The 22,939-nt window shown below is 45.3% G+C and overlaps 1 protein-coding gene across 1 annotated transcript in view; it reads left to right on the forward strand.

Annotated features, from left to right (window-relative positions):
* Positions 1–22,939, forward strand: part of copa (COPI coat complex subunit alpha) — a 151,578-nt gene that overhangs the window by 10,358 nt on the left and 118,281 nt on the right. Inside the window, exons 7-8 of the mRNA XM_084327315.1 lie at positions 4,113–4,222; positions 6,732–6,831. Coding sequence (XP_084183441.1) covers positions 4,113–4,222; positions 6,732–6,831 — 210 coding nt within the window. The remainder of the gene's footprint in view (positions 1–4,112; positions 4,223–6,731; positions 6,832–22,939) is intronic.

Genomic DNA, 22,939 nt, shown 5'->3' on the forward strand with positions numbered 1-22,939 from the left:
TAGTAAATGTTATTCGTAGTCACGTTCCTTTTTTATTAATTAATTGTAGGGCTGACCTCGATTAGTCGACTAATCGATCTAAAGGAGCCGTAGTTGACTGCCAGCCTCTTAGTCGAATGCAAAAAAAAAATATATATATATATATTTTTTTGATCCACCTTTTTTCTCTCCCATTTTCTATATTTTCTCCCATCCCAATTTCGTATCATCCAATTCAACCCTCCCCTGTCACGAACGCTGTTTCTTGCCTCCCACAAGCCGGCTGCAATGTGGACTAAGTCATACATAGCACAAGTCCCCTCCGGTACTTGAGGTAACAGCAGTCGCATCTTTTCACCTGCGCAGCTCGATCTCTCAGTGGCGAGGAGTAACGCGTGGGAGGCTCACGCTGCCCCCGACACTTCCTGATTCTACTGCGCAGGCGCACCAACCGACCTGTAGGAGTCGCTGTCCACAACGCCCGATCCCCACCCATCAGTTTCCCACCCCCTAATACGCCCAATGTGTATTAGTATGAACGACCAGCTAAACTGAAAGCAATGTGGAGCGCTGGGCTCGAACAGGCAAGCCCAGCGTCTCCGTCATTCGTGGCGAGCGCCTTGCCCACTACGCCACGTAGCCGCCCTTATATATATATATATATATATATATATATATATTTTTTTTTTTTTTTTTGATCATTCCTTCCAAAAGCAAAGAGGCCTAGAAGCGTGGCTAACGCTAATGGCGCGCATACCAGCGAGGCTAACTGCCTAAGAAAACGGGCACAGAGGCACTGAAAGAGGATTTCACCCGTCTAATGAACACACTAGACAAATATCAAGATGTATCCATCAGTGGACCAATTGCATGCTTTCGCAGAGGACGAGAAGCCTTCAGTCGACTCCTTCAGACATTAAGCACCCTCCACAGCCCAAATGGAATGATACAAAAAAAATATATATTTTTTTTTATTATTATTCAGGGGGTAGTCGACTACCAATCAAAGTCGACTATACAAATCATTAGTCGGGGACAGGCCTAATTAATTGTAGATGTTCTTTGAACCATCTCGGGCAATGCAATTCCATGATGTCATCACATAGCAAGTTCCTTAGTTTGAAAGCCAGTAAAAGTCATTAAATAGAAACTATTTGGCAAAGGAAAGGAAAATGTATACTCGTGCAGAATTACATCCTAAAATGTATTTGGATGGGATTAATGTAGAGCCATATGAAATCCGTTTGATTTTTTTTCCAAATTCCATTTCATTTTTTTCCGTTTTAATATTTCAGAATTCTGTATTTTGCTTTGTTCCCTCATTTTACCACCAGAAATAGTGTCTAATAAGTGGGAATTAATAAATGTCCAATCTTATAAGATATAACAGTCTATTTAATGTTTTTAAGTGCTGCAACTCAGAAATACAGTTACATTTTACAAACTTTTTCAAATAAAAATACACATTTCAAGTGTAAACAATAGATACAGCTAGCTACTACTGACATTATCACAATGTAAGTAGCCTAGCTATATCTATTCTATTGTGATGAAATATAGTAATGCATAATGTAGGCACCTTAGTTTATAAAGGACAGTGTGTACTGACAATAATTTGCATTAAACAAATAGATGGGTGCACAAGATTTAGCAAGAAGCTATCATTTTTAGTCCTATGTACTGTAACGTTACAGTACATAGCTATTTCATCACAATAGTGTCAGTGATTAGCCTCGCCCTCTAGCTGTATCTATTGTGATCACCAGGGATCATCGTTAGAGAGCTGGTGTGTTTTGAAGCACTGTTTTTCTGTCTTCCTGACATGGCTTTTGGAGAGTGATCTTCGCACGTGTTTTGTGAGTCCAGTCCGCGGTATGTTGACGAAATTTGCAAAACGCCTTATCGCCGGTCATATACAAGTCATTAGGATACTGCGCTGCTCTGAATTTAGGGCTTAGTGTGGAATTTCTTCCGACGTTAACGTTAACACCGAAGCAGCTAGACGCTTGGAAATTGCTGCGTGTTGTGTGTAACACACTGTAGCGTCCTCGTCGTGTTTGCTTTGCACCAAACGAGTTGATTCCATTTTTATTGGTCAATTCCGCGATTCCGTCCGCGATTCCGTGAACGCGGATTTCATATGGCTCTAGATTAATGTATAAAATAAAACCCGGCTGCCAGTACTAACTAGTTTCTAAACATGGCCCATGCAAACTCACTAATGGATGTTCCTGAATGCCTTTCTCTACACTGCTAAAGATGTTTCCGTTACCGATGGCATGATAATTACACGACTACCTAATCCTATCAAAATCTTTTATTTCCTAGCAGATCTACCTCATCCGTATGTAGGCTAACACACGGTACATAACTTCATCCGTAAGGCTTCGTGGTCCGAATGCATTAACACGTAACACTCAGCATGACGTAAAGGTGTTTAGTAGTGTTACGATGCCTAACACAAGCATGGACCCCTGCAGCAAAGGTGTTTAGTAGTGTTACAATGCCTAACACAAGCATGGACCCCTGCAGTAAAGGTGTTTAGTAGTGTTACGATGCCTAACTCAAGCATGGACTCCTGCAGTAAGAACCGTAACCACTCATTCTGTCCAACGCCCCATCAGAGCATCTCTTTACAACCCAGCCCCCCCCCCAATCAGCCAAAATCCACCCACTTCCTGTGTCAACCCCCCCCCCCCCCCATACTCTCTCCAGAAACATCTACACCTGCACATAGGTTCCTGTTTCATCCTCATCAGTCATCACCTCATGTCCTGGTTCTGTTGAGAGAGCTGTTCACCACATGGTTTTCTATGGGCTGGAATCATGAATACAAACTACTTACTCGTGTCCATCCTGTTTGAGTCTTAGTGTCATTTAAATGGTGTGGATTTCTAATCCTCTTCTGTGTGTGTGTTGGTGATTCATTAACCCAATCAATAGTGATGTTGCCGTGATGGTGAATAACGATGCTCGTTTCCAGACTCTAGTGTGAGATCAAAGGTTGTGTTGGTGTTTTCCACTGTGTGTGTGTGTGGTAGTCTCAACAGTCCGTGTGTTTATGTACAATAGTCTCTATTTTCTCTCTGTCCCCCTCAGTAGAGCTCCTCAATGCCTGCCAGCTCTGGAAGTGTTTTCTCTCTGCTCCTGGTCTCTGTGCTGCTGTGGATTCTCTGAGAGTCCTGAGATCATAAAGCAGTTGTATAGATTTCTTTTGTGATACCAGGAAACCGGGTCATTTAAAACCATGCTAAAATGTTGGTAAATTAGCTCACCGTCTTCTCCGGAGAGAGACGAGAAGATAGATACCAGTTTCCTCTCTGTGCGTTCAGTAGAAAGCTATCTGGCTTCACGTTAGCCTAGCTTAGCACAATGAATGGAAGCGGACAGTGCCGGTTAGCCTTCGGGAGAGGTGTTAGTTGGACAATGCCTAGGCTAACCGGCACTGTCCGCTTCCATTCATTGTGCTAAGCTAGGCTAACGTGCAGCCAGATAGCTTTCTACTGAACACACAGAGAGGAAACTGTTATCTATCTTCTTGTCTCTCTCTGGAGAAGACGGTAAGCTAATTTACCAAAATGTTGACGTGTTCTTTTAAAGGTAGACTCTGCAACGCCGTAAACGGTGACCTCTAGGCAAAAGAGCACTGCTTGGTGTTGCACTTTGTTTACATTATTTGTTTTGGTAAGCAAAGTGCAGTACCAGAGCCTACCTGTATCCAGCCTAGTTTTAAATGACCCTGTTTCCTGGTATCACAAAATAAATCTATACAACTGCTTTATGATCTCAGGACTCTGTTTTGACTGCATTACAGACTCGTACCTTTTAAAGGTCACTGTAATTCAACTGTTGTAACGATCTCGCCCTCTGAGACTCGTGTTTTCGATCGTCGCATCCTAAGATGATTGTTTATCTAATATGAACGAACGCCAGTGGCTCCGAGCAGAGAGAATACGTGTAGACTTGGAGGCACGTCCTGAGTTCTACAGTGTTTTGTATTTGAGTGTTTGTTAACGTTTCTCTGTTCCCATCTTCTTCTTCTTCCTCCTCCCCTGGACGGTGGGTGTTCGCCTGTCCGTCATGTATATGGCCCCTCCCCCTCGTTTGTGCGGCGCTGTGAATGTTGGTTTCAGGTCTGAGGAAGAAGAACCTGTCTCCCGGCGCCGTGGAGACAGAGGTGCGCGGCATCTCTGGCGTCGACCTGTTCGGAGCCTCCGACGCCGTCGTCAAGCATGTCCTCGAGGTGAGCGACATGGTGTTGGTGTTGAGCCATCTCAAGCCCCGCCCCTCTCTCCTTTATCCTCCTATCACAAGCATGTCCTCGAGGTCAGCATCTCAAGCCCTGCCCCTCTTTACTTTATCCTCCTATCACAAGCATGTCCTCGAGGTGAGCAACATGGTGTTGAGTTATCTCAAGCCCCTCTTTCCTTTATCCTCCTATCACAAGCTTGTCCTCGAGGTGAGCGACACAGTGTTGAGCTATCTCAAGCCCCGCCCCTCTTTCCTTTATCTGTTGCTGTTGCTTCCCTCAGACAAACAAGGTTTGGAATATTTTCCAAGATCCAAACATTCAGGAAGCCTGCGTCTCTCGGCCCTCAGTAGGAGGGAGATACATTGATGGTGAGTGGTAGGGGTGTAACGTTAGGGATGTAACGTTACACAAAAACCACGGTTCGGTACGGGGAGGGCTTTTGAGTTTTGAATGAAGTTGTGCACGCAAAAAAAAACGTGGTTAAAGTAACGTTGTATTCGTCCGGTACACGCCGCATACTGAACTGAAGGTCCCGTACTGAAACGGTTAAGTACGATTATATGGCTTGATAGTGGCTCGGGAGGTAGAGCAGTCGTCTCGTAATCCGGAGGTTCCCGGTTTGATTCCCACTCCTCCTGGGCAGTGTGTTGAAGTCTCCTTGAGCAAGACACTTAACCCCTAATTGGTCCCGATGAGCAGGTTGGCACCTTCCATGGTTGCCTCTGCCGTCGGTGTGTGAATGTGTGAGTGAACGGGTAAAATGTGAGGGAACAAATTGTAAAGCGCTTTGGATAAAAGCTGCTATATAAATGCAGCCATTTACCATTTATATGTGTACCGTTACACCCCTAGTGAGTGGTGACCTGTCTGAGTCCCGTCTCTCCTCTTTTATACATGAACGGATTGTTTTTAGTAATACTGTGCATGAGCATTACACTAGAGCAGTGCTTCCCAATCCTCTCCTCGAAGCACCCCAGCTGTTCCATGTATTTGTTAAATTCCACCACCAGCACACCTGATTCAACTTAACAAGCCCTTTATTAGTTGAATCAGGTGTGCTGGTGGTGGAATTTAACAAAGGCATGGAACGGCTGGGGTGCCTCGAGGAGAGGTTTGGGAACCTCTGCACTAGGTTCCAGTAGTGGGCAGCTTGATTTGCCAGGTCCAAAAACTTTAAGGATATCTTTTATTTTTAGAGCATTAACTCTTTGGAATAACCTGCCTCAAAAGAAAACCTCTGCTGCATTTACAGTAGATTCACGTTTAAAAATAATCTTAAATTGTATTTAACACTGTAAAGCAGTGGTTCTCAACTGGTCTAGCCTCGGGACCCAACATTTTCCTTAGTCATTAAGTCGCGACCCAAATTTTTTAACCACTATGATTTATTTCAATTTCAAAAAAAATTGTTGCAGTAATACACAATCTTTCATGCACTGTTAAAAACATGAAATAAACACAAAGTGCAACAAGAGTGCAACTAGGGCTAAAAACCCAATGAAATAAAATAATAATAAATAATATGCTTCTTAGCAGATTTCTTAGCTTAACATAACAGACCTAAGTTTGGGGGAACTAATGGGATAACTGGGGTTGCAACAAAAGTGCAACTAGGGCTAAAAACCCAATGAAATAAAATAATAATAATAAATAATTATGCTTCTTAGCAGACTTCTTAGCTTAACATAACAGACCTAAGTTTGGGGGAACTAATGGGATAACTGGGGTTGCAACAAAAGGGCAACTAGGGCTAAAAACACAATGTAATAATAATAACAATAATAATAATAATAATAATAATAATAATAATAATAATAATAATAATAATAATAATAATAATAATAAATAATATATCCTTAGCTTAACATCCCAGGGAACTAATGGGATAACTGGGGATGTTGTTTGCTCCTGACAAGAGTCTCAAAGTCTGGGGTGATGGTAGACAAAGCAACTCTGAGTTCATGCTCAATGTCCAATCTGTTCCTCTGCGTTGTCTTCAGCTGGACCAGAGCTGAGAAACCACTTTCACAAAGATAGGTAATCTTTTTTTATTTATTTTTTTACTTTTAAAAAAAATATTTTTTTTACACACATCCCACTCAAAATGGCCCCGCGACCCACTCTTGGGTTGCGAACTTGCGACCCACCAGTTGAGAAACACTGCTGTAAAGTATTTCGTTTAGTTTTTTGTTTTCTGTTTCTGTGCTTGTGTAGGAGTGCGGAACAAACAGACTGCCAGACGGTTGTTTAGATGCAATACACGTAACGTCTCATGTTTACTTCCCACTTCCTTAATACAAACTAATACGTCATCACGTCAACCCGTGTGACTACATAACGTCAATGCCCTCTAACCACACCCTGTGCATAACAATTTTTATTTTATGTTGAAAATTTATAATAAAAAAAAAAAAATTGTACCCCAGAAAGACTAGCTGGTTGCTATGGCACCAGCTAATGGGGATCTGTAATAAAATCAAATGGTCTCTCCTGTGTGCAGGGTCACGACCGCGGGGTCAACTGGGCGGCCTTCCACCCCACCATGCCCCTCATCGTGTCCGGAGCCGACGACCGGCAGGTCAAGATCTGGAGGATGAACGGTGAGGTCCAGAATGAATGAATGAGAACTTTATTTAACAGATTGCAGAATGGGTACAATACAGTACGGCTTAATACACACACAATTGTTAACACTTTGAGTGCCAGCGACGCGTTTTGTTGTTAGTTCATGCCGCCAGTTGAGTGCCGGCAACGCTATATAGCGTTTGTTTGTCGTATTTTTTTTATTAACGATTTGAATTCATATTTCATCAATCGAGCCTCACGCTAGTGTTGCAGACTCTCTCTGAGCTCAATTGGGAAAACACCGCCCCCTATCGTCTCTCCCTGTGTAACTGCACCCCATTAGTTTAGACCAGGGGTCTCAAACTCGCGGGCCAATTGCGATGATTTAAAAAAAAAAAAATTATAATAATTTCCCAAAAAACTTCCAATTTTTGATTAAGGTTAGAGTTTGTCTTAGAGCAGGCTGATAGAACACCAGCCCCGATTCCAAACTCTAACCTTAACCAACTTCGAAAGAGTTGCCTAAGCTTAACCAGTGATAAACTAGGCGTTGGGTAGTTTGCAGGGGAGCATGTCTATGTTCCCCGGGTCCTATGTTCCCCTGGTTCTATGTTCCCCGCTTTGATTGATTGATTGATTGAAAATGTTAGACCACCAGCCCTGATTCCAAACTCTAACCTTAACCAGTTCGAAAGAGGGCCTAAGCTTAACCGTTCGAAACAAGGCGGACATTAATAATTAATAAAATAATAAAAATTAATAAAATGTTCAATCTATTAATCAATCAAAGCGGGGAACATAGAACCCGGGGAACATAGGACCCGGGGAACATAGGGATGATCCCGTTTGCAGGCTGTTAGACCCGGAAATAGGCACAGAACTTGCCGTCACACGATTGGCGCACATGTCGCATGACGTCAGTGGCCAATCAGATCGCGCAAAAGCGGTCCAGCCTCCTCATGTTACTTCTCCGGCGAAGCATCTGAAGAGATCCAAGTTGATCGCCGGCCCAGAAAACGCGTGGATTATGTATTTCCAGCACCCAACGCTGAATCAATAAACGCAATCGATATTTGGAATGGCGATCAGGAATTGGAATAATCTTTTTGGATAACATCTGATCTGAGGTAATGAATCTATTTGACCAGTCTTAGGGTAATCGGAGCTTTTTTCACACAGATATATCAACGTGGGCCCTATGTGTGTGTGTCTGTGTGCGCGCTGATCAGGAAATGAGAGAATCGATATTTCAGCCCGCTTCTATAGCGTGCATAAGTACACATTGTGGTGGACACTAGAGGGAGGTGTCTCACTTCAGAATGGACACTGATTGAGTGACAGGAGGGAGTTGACTTAAGGGTGTGGCTGTACCTTGGTTCTGTGGATTTGTTTGGAAGTAAAGTTCAGAGACTCGATACTCCGTCTGCTCGTCTCATTGATTCACTTCCACAGTGGTGACCCTAAACGTGTGAAATATGAGCAATAACGAGAATCCACCGGCTGTGGTTCCCGCAGTGTATGCAGCTACAGTCAAGTTGCCAGAGTTTTGGCAGCATGACCCGGCCCCGTGGTTTCAGCACATCGAGGCACAATTTCACCTCCGCGGAATAACGTCGGATGAGACGAAATATTACCATGTTGTGGCGGCATTGGATTCCTCCACTACACGCCGGCTGATGGGATGCCTGAGAGAGCCGCCAGCAGCCGGCAAATACGACGCGCTCAGAGAACAGCTGTTGCGCATTTTCCAGCTGTCAGATGCAGAGCGCGCGGAGCGCCTATTGTCCCTCAACGGATTGGGGGACAGTAAACCAACAGAACTGATGGAGAACATGCTAGCACTGCTTGGTTCAGGTGACGCTACGTTTATTTTTGTGCAGCTGTTCCTGCGTCAACTCCCGACTCCGGTGCGCACGGCTCTGGCCAGCTCGCCTCTCGTGCGCACCAAGGATTACCGGGGATTGGCAGAGGAGGCGGATAGAATACTACTGGCCTCCCGTCAGTACTGTGTGGCTGCTGTGTCTGATCGGGTGGCTGATCGCAGGGATCAGACACAGAGGGATGATAGAGGGCTTTGTTATTATCATCGCCGTTTTGGCAACAAAGCGAAGAGCTGTGTTCCACCATGCACCTTTGGTAACCAGGGAAACGCGAGAGCCGGCGCTCGTTAGCGGCTATGAGCGCTGGCGTCAATATCAACGAGCTGTTGTTTATCGAGGACACGTTGTCTGGAAGGCATCTGTTGGTGGATTCTGGCGCCCAGAGGAGCATCCTGCCTGCGTCGGCCACGGACGCCTTGGGAAACGGTCATGGACCACCCCTGGACGCGGCTAATGGGACTTCCATCCGTACGTTTGGTACCAGGTACGTGACTATGTGTTTACATGGACAGCAGTTTAGCTGGGAATTTATTATTGCTTCAGTGTCGGTGCCTATACTGGGCGCGGATTTTTTGTGTGCTCACAGACTGTTAGTGGACGTTGCGAACCGTAGGCTGATTGGCTCTGTGTCCTTTGACACATACCCCTGCACACTAGGGGGGCCGGGGCCGCCTGCCCTGGCCAATATGCTCGCCACAGGCGATATGTACCAGCGCCTCCTCGCTGAGTTTCCTGCTCTGACTGTCCCCACTTTCTCTGCCTCTGTCGCCAAGCATGGGGTGGAACATTACATCCCAACGGTGGGCCCGCCAGTTTATGCACGGGCGCGCCGCCTGGATGCTGCTAAACTGGCAATAGCCAGGGAGGAGTTTGCCACAATGGAACGGCTCGGCATTGTGCGCCGGTCCAACAGTCCTTGGGCCTCCCCACTACACATGGTCCCCAAGGCGGACGGGAAGTGGCGTCCGTGTGGTGATTTCCGTCGCCTAAATAACATCACCACTCATGACCGGTACCCAGTGCCACATATCCAGGATTTCTCTGCCCACCTGGCGGGCGCCACCATTTTTTCTAAAATAGATTTGGTGCGTGGCTACCACCAGGTACCGGTCCATCCGCTCGACGTGCCCAAGACTGCCATTATCACCCCGTTTGGACTGTTTGAATTCCTGCGCATGCCATTCGGCCTTAAAGGGGCAGCGCAAACATTCCAGCGGCTGATGGACTCTGTGCTGCGAGGCCTGTCATTTTTGTTTATTTATCTGGACGACATCCTGGTAGCCAGTGCATCGGTGGAGGAGCATCGGGGACATCTCCGTCAACTGTTCGAGCGGCTCAACGAGCATGGGCTGATCGTGAACCCGGCCAAATGTCAGTTTGGCCTGCCGGCCATGGATTTCCTGGGCCACCATGTCTCTTCCCAGGGGGCTGTTCCTCTACCCGCCAAGGTGGAGGCAATTGCTGCTTTCCCCCGCCCCCTCACCATCAAACCTCTCCAGGAGTTCCTGGGGATGGTTAATTTTTACAATAGGTTTATAGCCCATGCGGCTCACCTGATGAGACCTCTGTACGAGGCGTTGAAGGGGAAGAGAGCCAACGATGACGTGGGCTGGTCCCCGGAGCGGGTCCAGGCATTTGAGGGCTCTAAGGCTGCCCTTGCCAACGCTGCCATGCTGGCACACCCATCTCCTGCTGCTCCTATAGCCCTCACCACCGATGCCTCCGATTATGCAGTAGGTGCGGTGTGCGAGCAGTGGGTGGCTGGCGCCTGGCAGCCTCTGGCCTTCTTCAGTAGGAAGCTGCGCGACAACGAGAGGAAGTATAGTACATTCGACAGGGAGCTCCTGGCCCTCTTCCTCGCCATACGTCACTTCAGGTTCTTGCTGGAGAGCCGCAAGTTCACAGTTTTTGTCGACCACAAGCCCCTAACGTTCGCCATGGCCAAGACCACGGAGCCATGGTCGGGGCGGCAGCAGCGCCAACTTTCCGCCATATCGGAGTTCACTACCGACATCCAGCATGTAGCCGGTAAAGACAACCAGGTGGCGGACTGCCTCTCCCGGGCGCGCGTCAGTCCTGTGCACCTGGGCATCGACTATGTTGCCATGGCTGCTGACCAGCTCACCGACTCAGACCTTCAGGCGTTCAGGACGGCTGTGACAGGACTTCGACTTGAGGATGTGGTGTTTCACGACTGCGGCGCCACGCTCCTCTGTGACGTCTCCACTGGCCAGCCCCGCCCCATGGTTCCAACTGACTGGCGCCACCGGGTATTTGACACCATTCATGCCCTTTCACACCCTGGGGTAAAGGCGTCGGTCAAGCTGGTAGCGGCCAAGTTCGTCTGGCCGGGCCTTAGGAAGGACGTCAAAGTATGGGCGGCCTCCTGTGTGGCGTGCCAGCGTGCCAAGGTACATCGTCACACTAAGGCCCCCCTGGAGCCGTTTCTCATTCCAGAGAGGCGGTTTGACCATGTCCACGTGGACCTGGTGGGCCCACTTCCCCCGTCTCAGGGTTTCACACACCTCCTCACTATGGTGGACAGGACCACCAGGTGGCCGGAGGTTGTTCCCCTGTCATCAACAACGGCTGCGGAGGTGGCTCGGGCGTTTATCTTCGGCTGGGTCACTCGGTTTGGCACGCCATTGGACTTGACTTCGGACAGGGGATCCCAGTTCACTTCTGAGCTGTGGAGCACCGTGGCTGAGAGACTTGGGGTGAAACTCCATCGTACCACAGCATACAACCCAAAGGCCAACGGCATGTGTGAGCGTTTTCACAGATCCATGAAGGCCGCTCTCCGGGCCACGCTCACAGATGGCAACTGGGTCGACCGTCTTCCGTGGGTCATGTTGGGCCTGCGTACTGCCCCTAAAGAAGACCTGCAGGCCTCTTCAGCCGAATTGGTTTTTGGTCAACCGCTGAGGGTCCCAGGGGAGTTCCTTCCTGGTTCCTCTGCCCCTTGGTCCACTACAGCTCACCGATCTGCCTTCCAGGACGCAGCGAGGGTGTTTGCCCCAGTTCCCACACATCACTGCCTTCCCCAGTCCTACATTCCTAAGGACCTGATGACTGCGAGGTATGTGTTCATCCGTCATGATGCCCACCGTTCTCCACTGCAGGCTCCCTATGACGGGCCCTTCCGCTTCCTCGAGCCGGGCCCCAAGTACTTTGTGGTGGACATGGGGGGGAATAAGGAGCAGATCTCAGTCGATCGTCTTAAGCCTGCTCATGTGGTCCCAAATGGGCCGGTGGAGCTGGCTCAGCCCCGGCGCCGGGGCCGGCCACCCAAGTCTTCCCCTGTCCCATGCCCTCCGGCCGTTGTTACCCCTACCTTTCCACCGGCGAGGCCTCGGCGGCGGCGGGGACGGCCCCCTGCCCCTACCCTTACCCTTTCCCCTTCCACGTTCCCTGTGACTGTTAAATACAGTCGTTATGGCCGCGTGGTCAGACCTCCTAAAAGAGACTGAAGACACTGGGTGCACTGTTTTTGGGGGTTTGTTGTGTTCAGTTCCGTTTGTTTGGTGTTGCACTGAATGTCAATTCTGAATGTTCGGGGGGGGCCTGTGTGGTGGACACTAGAGGGAGGTGTCTCACTTCAGAATGGACACTGATTGAGTGACAGGAGGGAGTTGACTTAAGGGTGTGGCTGTACCTTGGTTCTGTGGATTTGTTTGGAAGTAAAGTTCAGAGACTCGATACTCCGTCTGCTCGTCTCATTGATTCACTTCCACAACATATACTATCGATAATCTAGCGTTTATTTGAAAACGATTCATAAATAGGCCGAAAAATTACAACGTTTTTGTGTATGCCAGAATATTCCAGTAAAGGGCGACTATCACGGAATTTATATATTTTCCTGAAAAACGAGGGCTTTTCAAAATGCTATAAAATGGAAATGAACCGATTATTAAAAAAAAAAAAAACGATTTTGAGAAACGCCTTTTAAAGTTTTGTATTGTCTGTAAATCAGGCCATGTATGACATATCAACAAACCCTTTGGCACAAAGAAGCAGGATATAGATATGAATAAAGGTGGAAAGTTTGGTGTGTGTAGACGCCTCACATCATGACAGTGTCGCGTGCAATTTCGTCTCCAGTTCGCTCGCTCACTGCCTGAGGAACCGGTGTTATGCATACTGTTCTGAGTGTCTAAGCTGGCAGACGGTATTATACCGCCCTCTAACGCCTTCGGCCAGTAATGCACTCGGTTAGAAATGGGTTCGTTTATTTTCTATACCGAGCTGCGGTGTGGGGGCGGGTCCTAAACACTCCGGCAAAACACACGCTTATAGGGATGGCTTGGATAACTGACCCCGCCCGCCCGTTGAAGAGCAATGCCCAATAACGTCAGAGGCACGATCGCTGTGGATAACTGGAATGGCGATGAGATTATTGGATTTTTTTTTTTTTTTCATTACTTCAGAGACCAGGTAAGGACACTATATATGAAGGCTTGCGTTGATCTGATTTATTTATTTATTTATTTCTACTGCGATTGAAGCTATATGTGTTTGTGTCTGGCTGTTCTGCCGTTGGGATGCGGGGGGGGGGCGCCGGTCTAAACCACATTGCATGCGTGCACCACAAAGGATAATAGTGATGATCTAGCATTGATTTCAGGAAGATCCGATAATCAGGCGAAAAATGACAACGTGTTTATTGAATTACACAAAAACGCTGTTTTCATGTATTTTCCCTCTAATTGCTCAGAAGCGGCCGGACTATGTTCTTTTTTTTTAAACTTTGGCCATTTCCCTGGCTCTTTTATACGTTTATCGCATTTATACTTGGTCAAGTTCGACCGACAGAAGCAGGCTGAAAGGGTTCAGATGGGGGGGAAGACACTCTGGGAAAGGCACGGCTGCAGTCCGGGATTCGAACTCGCTCAGCCCCAGATCCGTGACGAGCACGGTTGTCCACGGCGCTGAAATAGCACTCGCAGTACGTGGTGAGCTACTGGAGCTCCCCCGCCGGACTATGTTCATATTCAAAACGGTATCAAACGGAAATGTACGGATGAAAAAATTATCTGTTTTTTGCACGTTGACCAGAAGTAGCTCAATGAGACTCGAGGGCGTTATTAGACCCATAGCTATACTATAAAATATAGGTTTAGTTCTACAAACTACAACTACGTTTACATGGGATTAATGGGCGGCACGGAAGTGGTCACTTCCCGGAAGGGGCGTGGCACTCAATGTGTTAAGAGGATGCAGACGAGAGAAAGACGTTTGTCTTGTTTACATCAGGGTCCCCCATTTTCAATTCGTAGTCACATTTATGACATACATGACATCATGACATAGGGACATACATGACATACAGGTATATAGTACTGTTACATTTGTGACATATATATGCAAATAATACAGTACTGTTACCCAGAGATCCTAACAGAAAATATATACATATGATGGGGAGGAGACTATTAGGAGGGGGTGGGTGGGAGAAAAGATATACATACAGTGGGGAGGAGACTGTCTATTAGGTGGGGGGGGGGTTAGACATTTACAGGCGCCAGTTTTGAATTCCAGCCTCCCGTAGGTGCTCTTTAACACTTTGAGTGCCACTCACGAGATTACTCGGGTTTTTAATAGTGACGTGGAATGCCACTCACGAGATTTCTCGATTTTTTTTTTTTTTTTTTAAGCGATCTGAAATCATATTGCATCACCCGAGCCTACCCGAGTATACCCGAGCGGCACCGGCGATCATTGTGGAAAAAAGCGCCCCCTGTTGTCTCCCAGATGACATAAGGGATTTTGGAATGGACTCAATGAAAATGGATGGGGAAAGAAATCCGGTACTCCACATTTTCCAGTCCACTGATGCAGCCGGAGTCCCAGCGTTCATTCAGGGGGCTCTGAGACCCGCGGATTCATGTACTGCACTGTACACACGTTGGATCAATACACTTATCGATTTTTTCGAATGGTGATCAGGAATTGGAATATACCAGTTGGATACCATCTGATGTCCGGTAAGGAATCTATGTTATCAGTGTTAGGATAATCAGACTAATTTTGATGAAGATATAGGCTGTTTTGTGAAATGTCCTCTTTCGGTTTCTATGTAAAAGTCGAAGAGGAAATGAAAACGGCGATTATCCGTGCGCGGCCCGAATGTGCTTGCGTGCACGTATAATATTGATCATCTAGCGTTTATTTGAAAACGATTCATAAATAGGCCGACAAATAACAACGTTATGGAATATTACAGTAAAAGACGATTTTCACAGAATGGTCCAGAATGAACTGTTTTTTATCTCAAAACGAGTGCTTTTCTAAATGCTCTGAAACGGAAATGAAGTGATAAAAAAACAATCTGCCTTGACAGCACTGACTGGAGATAATGCGATGGGCAGATTAGATACATAGCCATAATTTAAAACATAGATTAGGCGATATTAACGTTAACATTGGCGCCGATGGTGGCATTCAGGGGGTAAAAAGGAAAACCCGGCATGGCGCTCAAAGTGTTAACACATTGTGCGCCATAAACGAGTGAACTCGTTATTGCCCGCCATGCGTTGTGTGCCAGAAACGAGTTGACTCGTTTTTTGGGATCAATATTTCATTTTTTCGCCATGGCATTAATAATTCATCCAGCCTCCCTCCGGGGACGCAGCTGGACCCTGTCTGATATTGCAACGCCTCAATACCGCACCTGGTGGATTTTGGGCGAGTTACACTCCACGCCAAACCCGAAGTGGAGCTTGGTGCATCGGGGAAATTCCTCCGGCAGAGATGTATTGTAACGTGGGTCTAGATACACACTCGAGTGCATTGGATCGCTTTCGAAACGCAAGAATCAATATGATTTTGGCGTTTATTGCGTCATACAAACGGAAAATGGATCTAGCAGATCGACGTCAAATAATTGGAATATTTTTCCTCCAGTCTCATCGGCAAACGGTAAGAAGAATCTAACGTTATTTTCAGCGCAATTGTTTATTTATTTCACTGCAATCCATCTGATCAACGTATCAACCCATACTAAATAAAGCCGTTACTGACGATCAAGGAATTATAAACGACCCCCCCCCCCCCCCCCCCCGCATGATTTTGAAACCTAGCCGCATTTCTGGCAAGACGCTCTCTGATTGGCCGACACCTGTTTCTACACTGGTTAAGCTTAGGCACTCTTTCGAAGTTGGTTAGAGTTTGTCTTAGAGCGTGAAGGCAAGTTCTTTCGACGGTTACGCTTAGGCACTCTTTCGAAGTTGGTTAAGGTTAGAGTTTGTCTTAGAGCGTGAAGGCAAGTTCTTTCGACGGTTACGCTTAGGCACTCTTTCGAAGTTGGTTAAGGTTAGAGTTTGTCTTAGAGCGTGAAGGCAAGTTCTTTCGACGGTTAAGCTTAGGCACTCTTTCGAAGTTGGTTTAAGGTTAGAGTTGTCTTAGACTGCATGGCGATAGAACGCCAGGTAGTTTGCAGGCTGTTTGACGTGGAAATGGGCAAAGACACAGCTCGTCACGCGATTGGGCAAACGCGTCAGTGGCCAATCGGAGAGCGTCAGTCAGAAATGCGGCTAGGTTTCGAAATCACGCCCCCCCCCCCTCCCCCCCCCCCCCTTTCCTTCACGCATGATTAAGCATAATGTATACCGATCATATACATTTGAATTTTTTAATATAGTGTATAGGAACAAAACGCCAATCGATAATGTATCATAATTGTGACCCAGTCTGGTGATGATGCCTACAAGTCGCCAGGGTGAAATGACACAGAGACACAATACATTTTTTTTTTTAATATATAACTACAGTTCGAGAGTTGAAGAACATATTTAGTATAACAGCGAACAGATATAATAACTCTAATTGTAAGAATTCTGTGTTTAAAAAAGGCTGTTTTGAAACAGTTTGTTCCTCTCCACAGAGGAGAGGTGGGGGCTGGGTTTATTTTTGCATCTGAATAGAGCTGCGCGTTGGGATTCAGATTCACTGAGCCAGGTAAAGGCATTCACACAGTCATTAACGTTAACAATGGACGCATTCAGGTGAGGGTAGTTGTCCACGCCCCCCCTCCCCAAACTAGCTGAAGTGTAAAAATCTTTGAGAGGCATTTTCTCCCCTTGAGTGTTTTAGACAACAGACTGAGTTACAAGATTTAAATGAATATATGATATTCAAAACATTCTCAGATTTCAAAGTATGACACATCATTTGAAAGCTTACATTCTGTACTTTCACAATTTGGAAAAATCTGGAAAATGAAAATGGAGACATGTTGGCACAAACGCTAGACTTGGTCACATTATGCGTCGGGGCCTATAACTCGCGTTTTAGGAATTACTGCTATAAACTCCAAAAACATACTTATATTCACAAGGGTACTAACACGACAATGTATGAATGGAAAAATATAACGTTCCCACATCCGGAACGATAGATACCCGATGTTGAATGGGCCATAGTAATGTCGATATAGCTATAATATTTAAAAAGTTATAGCCCTGCAAAGAAGGTGAGCGACTCCATAGGCTTACAGCGCTGGCAGAGAGGGCACAAAGATGGGCACAATGCCTGGCAGACAATGTGTTAAGAGTGGTTTTGAAAGAACATTCCTCCGTAGTGTTGAGACGTGTGTCGCTTCTGTGCTGATCACAGAAGTCACAAAGTGCATAAACTGTGTTTCACTTCTAAGGGTGACGGGAATCTAACTGTTGGCTGGTTAATAACATGTATGCAGTGGTGGAAAGTAACTAAGTGTTTTTACTCAAGTACTGTACTTAAGTAAAATGTTGAGCTACTTGTACTTTATGTGAGTATTTTAATTTTAGGGAACTTTATACTTTTACTCTACTACATTTCAAGGGAAATATTGTACTTTTTACTCTACTATATTTATCTGAACCCATCACAGTTACTAGTTACTTTGAAGAAAAGGATTTTGCATAGAAAACATGATATATACAAAATAAAATATTTATGAAGATTATATGCTTTCACATTTGAAGCCTGTCAACTTCAAGAGGACGTAATCGGAGCAGCATTACTGTACCACATGCCACTTTAACATAACTTTTCATTAGAGCAGCATAACTGGACCACATACCACTTTAACACGTTGAGTGCCACGCCTCTTCCGGGAAGTTATCGCCTCATGCCATCCATTCCCATGTAATCGGTCACCTTGTTTGTAGAGCTATAACCATATTCTATATTATAGCTATAGATACAGTACTATAGTCATTTGACACTGGGTTTCTTCCGGTCAAGATGCAAAAAAGAAATATTTTTTCCATCCATACGTTCCCGTGTTATACGGTGGTGAATATAAGTATGGTTTTAGAGCGGTCTATTGTAATCCATGAAATGCTGAGTTATAGCCCTACACGTCGATTACATTGTAGACGCTAGCGTTCCTCGCCTGAACCCGCTATTGTTCTTCAAATCCACATTATCAGTATTATGTTCCATCATGAATGCATGAAGGGGGGGGGGGGGGGGGGGTCGTTTCTGATTATTCGAGCGTCAGTAACGGCATTCGCATTGAACACTAAAAACGGTTATCAGCCCGATCGCTATGAAAAGCATTGCAGGATCAAGCTAGAATTTACGTCAAATCGCCCTTACCTTTGGCCAGGAGTAATCCATAAAGAATATTCCAATTTCTTGATCGCTATCTAGTAGATCCAATCCCCATTTGCTCAACGTTATAAACAACCATAACATACGGATCGGGCAGGGCGGCTAGGTGGTGTAGTGGTCTAAGGCACTCGCCACCAGTGTGGAGACGCTAGGATTCGCGTGTTCGAATCCAGCTCTCCACATTGTTTTTCAGTTTGGCTGGTCGTCCGCAGTAATACACATTGGCCGTATTACGGGGAGGGAAAAACTGAAGGGTGGGGATCGAACGTTGTGAACAAGCGACTCCTACAAGTCGGTTGGTGCGCCTGCGCAGTAGAATCAGGAAGTGTCGGGGGCAGCGTGAGCCTCCCACGCGTTACTCCTCGACACTGAGAGGTCGAGCTGCGCAGGTGAAAAGATGCGACTGCTGTTACCTCAAGTACCGGAGGGGACTTGTGCTATGTATGACTTAGTCCTCACTGCAGCCGGCTTGTGGGAGGCAAGAAACAGCGTTCGTGACAGGGGAGGGTTGAATTGGATGATACGAAATTGGGATGGGAGAAAAATATAGAAAAATGGGAGAAAAAGTGGATCAAAAAAAAAACATACGGATCGGGCATAGTTGACGGGCTTCGATGTAACCAGCAGAACTGTGCGCCTCCCCGAGAAGAGAAAATGAAATCCGAGACCTGGGGTTATCCCACAGCCCAGCATACAATGTTAGAAATGGTGCTCGATACCGCCGCCTGGTAGGATGCGGCCGGTACTGTACCTTCGGATTCCCACTATGCATTTTTCAGGCAACACACAGCTCCCTGAGATTGAATAGGGTATTAAAATCGGAAAAAAAGGAAAAACTACCCAGACACGAGAATCTTTGTTTATGGCACTGAACGGTTGGGGCACAGAAACGAGAATTCTCGTTTTTGGCAATTAATGTGTTAACATGACCTATAGAGGTCAATGGATACACAAACGTCATGTAGAATGTGCACTTTTACTTTAGATATTTAAGTACATTCAATAGCAAATACTTTTACTTTTACCAGAGTCCTAATTTATCTATTAATACTATTTCGTATTTTTACTTTTACTTAAAGGAACATGCCAACATTTTGGGAAATTAGCTTACTGTCTTCTCCAGAGAGAGACAAGAAGATAGATACCAGTTTCCTCTCTGTGCGTTCAGTAGAAAGCTATCTGTTAGCCTAGCTTAGCACAATGAATGGAAGCGGACAGTGCCGGTTAGCCTTCGGGAGAGGTGTTAGTTGGACAATGCCTAGGATAACCGGTCATGTCCACTTCCATTCATTGTGCTAAGCTAGGCTAACGTGCAGCCAGATAGCTTTCTACTGTAAAGGAAAGGAAGTGTGTACTTCTTCCACCATTGCATATTATGTGCATAGAGGCCTGCAGCTCACTGTAGTTTTCATCAAATCACAATAAGAATTCTTCTACGGATCCCGTTTTCATCCCAGGGGATCTGGTGTCCTGCCCCCGAGGCCAGGAGAGCCTGACCTACGCCTCTGAAGACCCACCGACAGTATTGGTGTCCATTCCATAGCTAAAGTAGTTCTGCCACGAGTCTGTCTCCTCCGCAACACGGCTCTATATCACAGCAAATTCTTTTCACATTTGACATTCTGAGAGTCCGTTCCACTTCCTCTCAGAGTGCGAGTCATACATTTGTCATCTCGTTTTCCACCTCTCGGTCCAGGGTTTCTCCTTTTGATTCTAGAGAGCCTGGTAACTTTCTCCTCTCTCTCTTCCCCCCCTCTCGGTGTGTTTAGTACTAGACAGGGGAGGGGGGAATGATAGACCATTGGAACAAACGTAAATCAGTTGGGATACTTTCTGATATTAACACTTTGATTGCCTAAGGCTAAATTCATGATATACCATCCGTTGCCAGCTCTATTTAACATGGAGAAGTTCCCCTTCTTTGCAGGGCTATAACTTTTTAAATTATATTGCTAGATTGCCATTATTAGGGCCCATTCAAGGTCCTATATGTATTGTTCATGGTGTAGCAACGTTAAACTTTTTCATTCACATATTCATACTAAAATATGGTCTAAAGCAGGGGTGGCCAACCAGTCAGAGACTAAGAGCCACAAAAAAATGACTGTGATACCACAAAGAGCCACACCATATACCAGCGTTTCTCAACCTTTTTTTTCAGTCACGGCACCCTTCATGTGTTTATAGGTCTCACCCTCTGGCCTCTGAAGTTGCTAATGTCTTTTTTATTTGGGCCTCACAGGGTTAAAAGTACCCTGTGAGACCCACGGTTGCAAAATTACAAAATCACTTTTAGCCATTTAAAAAAATAATGTTTATTTAAAAAATGTTAAAGGGGAACTATTTTACTATTTCTTTCACTATTTGGGCACTTTTACACAATTCCTGTGAGTCTATGGAACACCTAGGTTTTTTTTCAAAAGAAATGCATTGTTTTGTATTTCTAATCAAGTACTAAAAACCGCATTTTTCTACCTCAAGATCTTAAGCCATTTTGAGGCTGGGCTCCAACCACTGTGTGGCCTGGTGCCAACTGCCACATCAACTGCCACATTATTATGCAGAAATCTCTGACATCACAGATATGCACATTTTCAGATGACTCAGTTCAGTGAGGGTGAATATTGTGAGAGGAGATTTGGAAGAATTCGCCAATATGAGAATTAGAGACATATATCCTATTAATATAAGTCCACATAGCTAAGAAACAATGGTAAACACTGAAAAAAGCCATTTATAAGATAGTTCCCCTTTAAGCACATGTATAGTCAATTGGTCCTGTTGTTCAGCCTCACAATGCTATTTGATAGTAAATGTGTTTATATGTCCCACCCTCTGGCCTCTGAAGTTGCTAATTTCTTTTTAATTTGGGCCTCACAGGGTTAACCTCTTAAGCCCGAGATATACAGTAAAAGTGTATATTTTCAGCATTATGTTTGTTTACCAATTATTTTAACTGTTATTAGTGAAATATAAGATTATAGAAATCTCAGGGCATTGAGTCGGAAACCGGCGCATATTGACAGGAGGAAGTAGCACATCCAAAAGTGAGTGTAGTCTTTTGAAGGAAGAGACTCAGGGCTTTCAAATTTCGAAAAACTACCCTACCCAGCTCACACCAGCCCCTGTCAATCATCTGACTTCTAGATTTACTTTTTAATTTCTCTTATTTTTTGGGATTATCTCACACAAACCTGAACGTTATTGCCATAAAACAGAACGCAGTTAGTTTCTCTACCTTTCTGTGAACGTCTTGCAAAAAACGGTGTTGCAATATGATGAAGAATGGTGGAGAAATTTACATTATAAAAAAGATGGCAGAATTCAGTACTGTATCTACAAAACCTTCTGTTTAATCATCTTCCCTTTATTCATTTGCTTAGATTTTTCAGGTCTGGTCAATTTTAGCATGGTGTTATTTACAGTCAAAGATAATTATTTTTTTTAAATAGAATTGATATTCTCCTTTGGTTCATTACAATTTACTCAAGCCTAGTAACAGACACACTATTTCTGTCCCTAGATTCAGATACCAAGAACATGCAAATGGACCATTTAAAAAAAACTGTAAATGTTTATTCTACGTCCTTGTGGAATGAGTGACATTAAAAAAAAAAAAGCAAAAAAAAAAAAAAAGTAAAAAAAAAAAAAATTACATTTTTTATTTTTTTTTATGGATGGAAGAGCCGCACATTGACGGGCAAAGAGCCGCATGCGGCTCGCGAGCCGCGGGTTGGCCACCCCTGGTCTAAAGTATAAGTATGTTTTCATCTCTTTCTGCAGCTTTCTCCAGAACGTGATTTATAGCCCCAAATGCATTATATTGATGATGAAATACAGTTTGATAGCAATCAGCGCGATATAAAAAATTCCAACTGGACGTACTTCTGGAAGTTACTACACGTCATCTGATGTTGACCGGATGGGCGAGGGGGCGTTTATAATTCCGTGGGCAGCGTTATACCATTCATCTAATGTGGGTCATATGTTCATCAGATCAGTTAGTATCGAACACGGAAATATTACACGCTAAAACTCACCCCAGTCTCCTCGGGCCGTTGGGCGATCAGCGTGGGGTAGACAGTTTTCCATTATGGGATGTCAAAATACCCGGTCCATTTCCAGGTTGTATAATAGTATATACATCCAAATCATGTTGTTTATCGAGTTATTGGCAACGGATCGCTATGTATTGTGTCGCGCTCGAGTCCCGGGACCTATAGCGAGTGCCCGGAAGTAATATGGGTGATCACCACTTCATCCACATGACTTCCTGTTTGGCGCTTCTGCCGATCGGCCACCAGATGGCGCTCTTGAACCGCTAGAGGATTGAGAGGAGCTCAGAACTGTGTGTGAAGGTTGCAGAGGGGAAATATGATTCCGATCACAGATTTTTGAAATATTGATATCAAAGACGAGTTACGGCGTCCTAGGCAACTTGAGCATGGCTAGGAAAGACGCCTAAACACGTTTTCGGCACTTAAAGTGTTAAGACAAATGCAGGATACATGTGCAATATATATATATATACTTTTATTTTAGATGGTTGGGGAAAAACACCTCTGCTTGAAAATAAAATGTGTGTGTGTAGTCAGAGACCATCCCACAATCAGAAGATCCCAGGTTTGATTCCACCCACAAAGCCAATGTACCCCTTAACACA

The sequence above is a fragment of the Notolepis coatsorum genome, assembly GCF_963971535.1.
Source record: "Notolepis coatsorum genome assembly, chromosome: 13".
Taxonomy (NCBI): Eukaryota; Metazoa; Chordata; class Actinopteri; order Aulopiformes; family Paralepididae; genus Notolepis; species Notolepis coatsorum.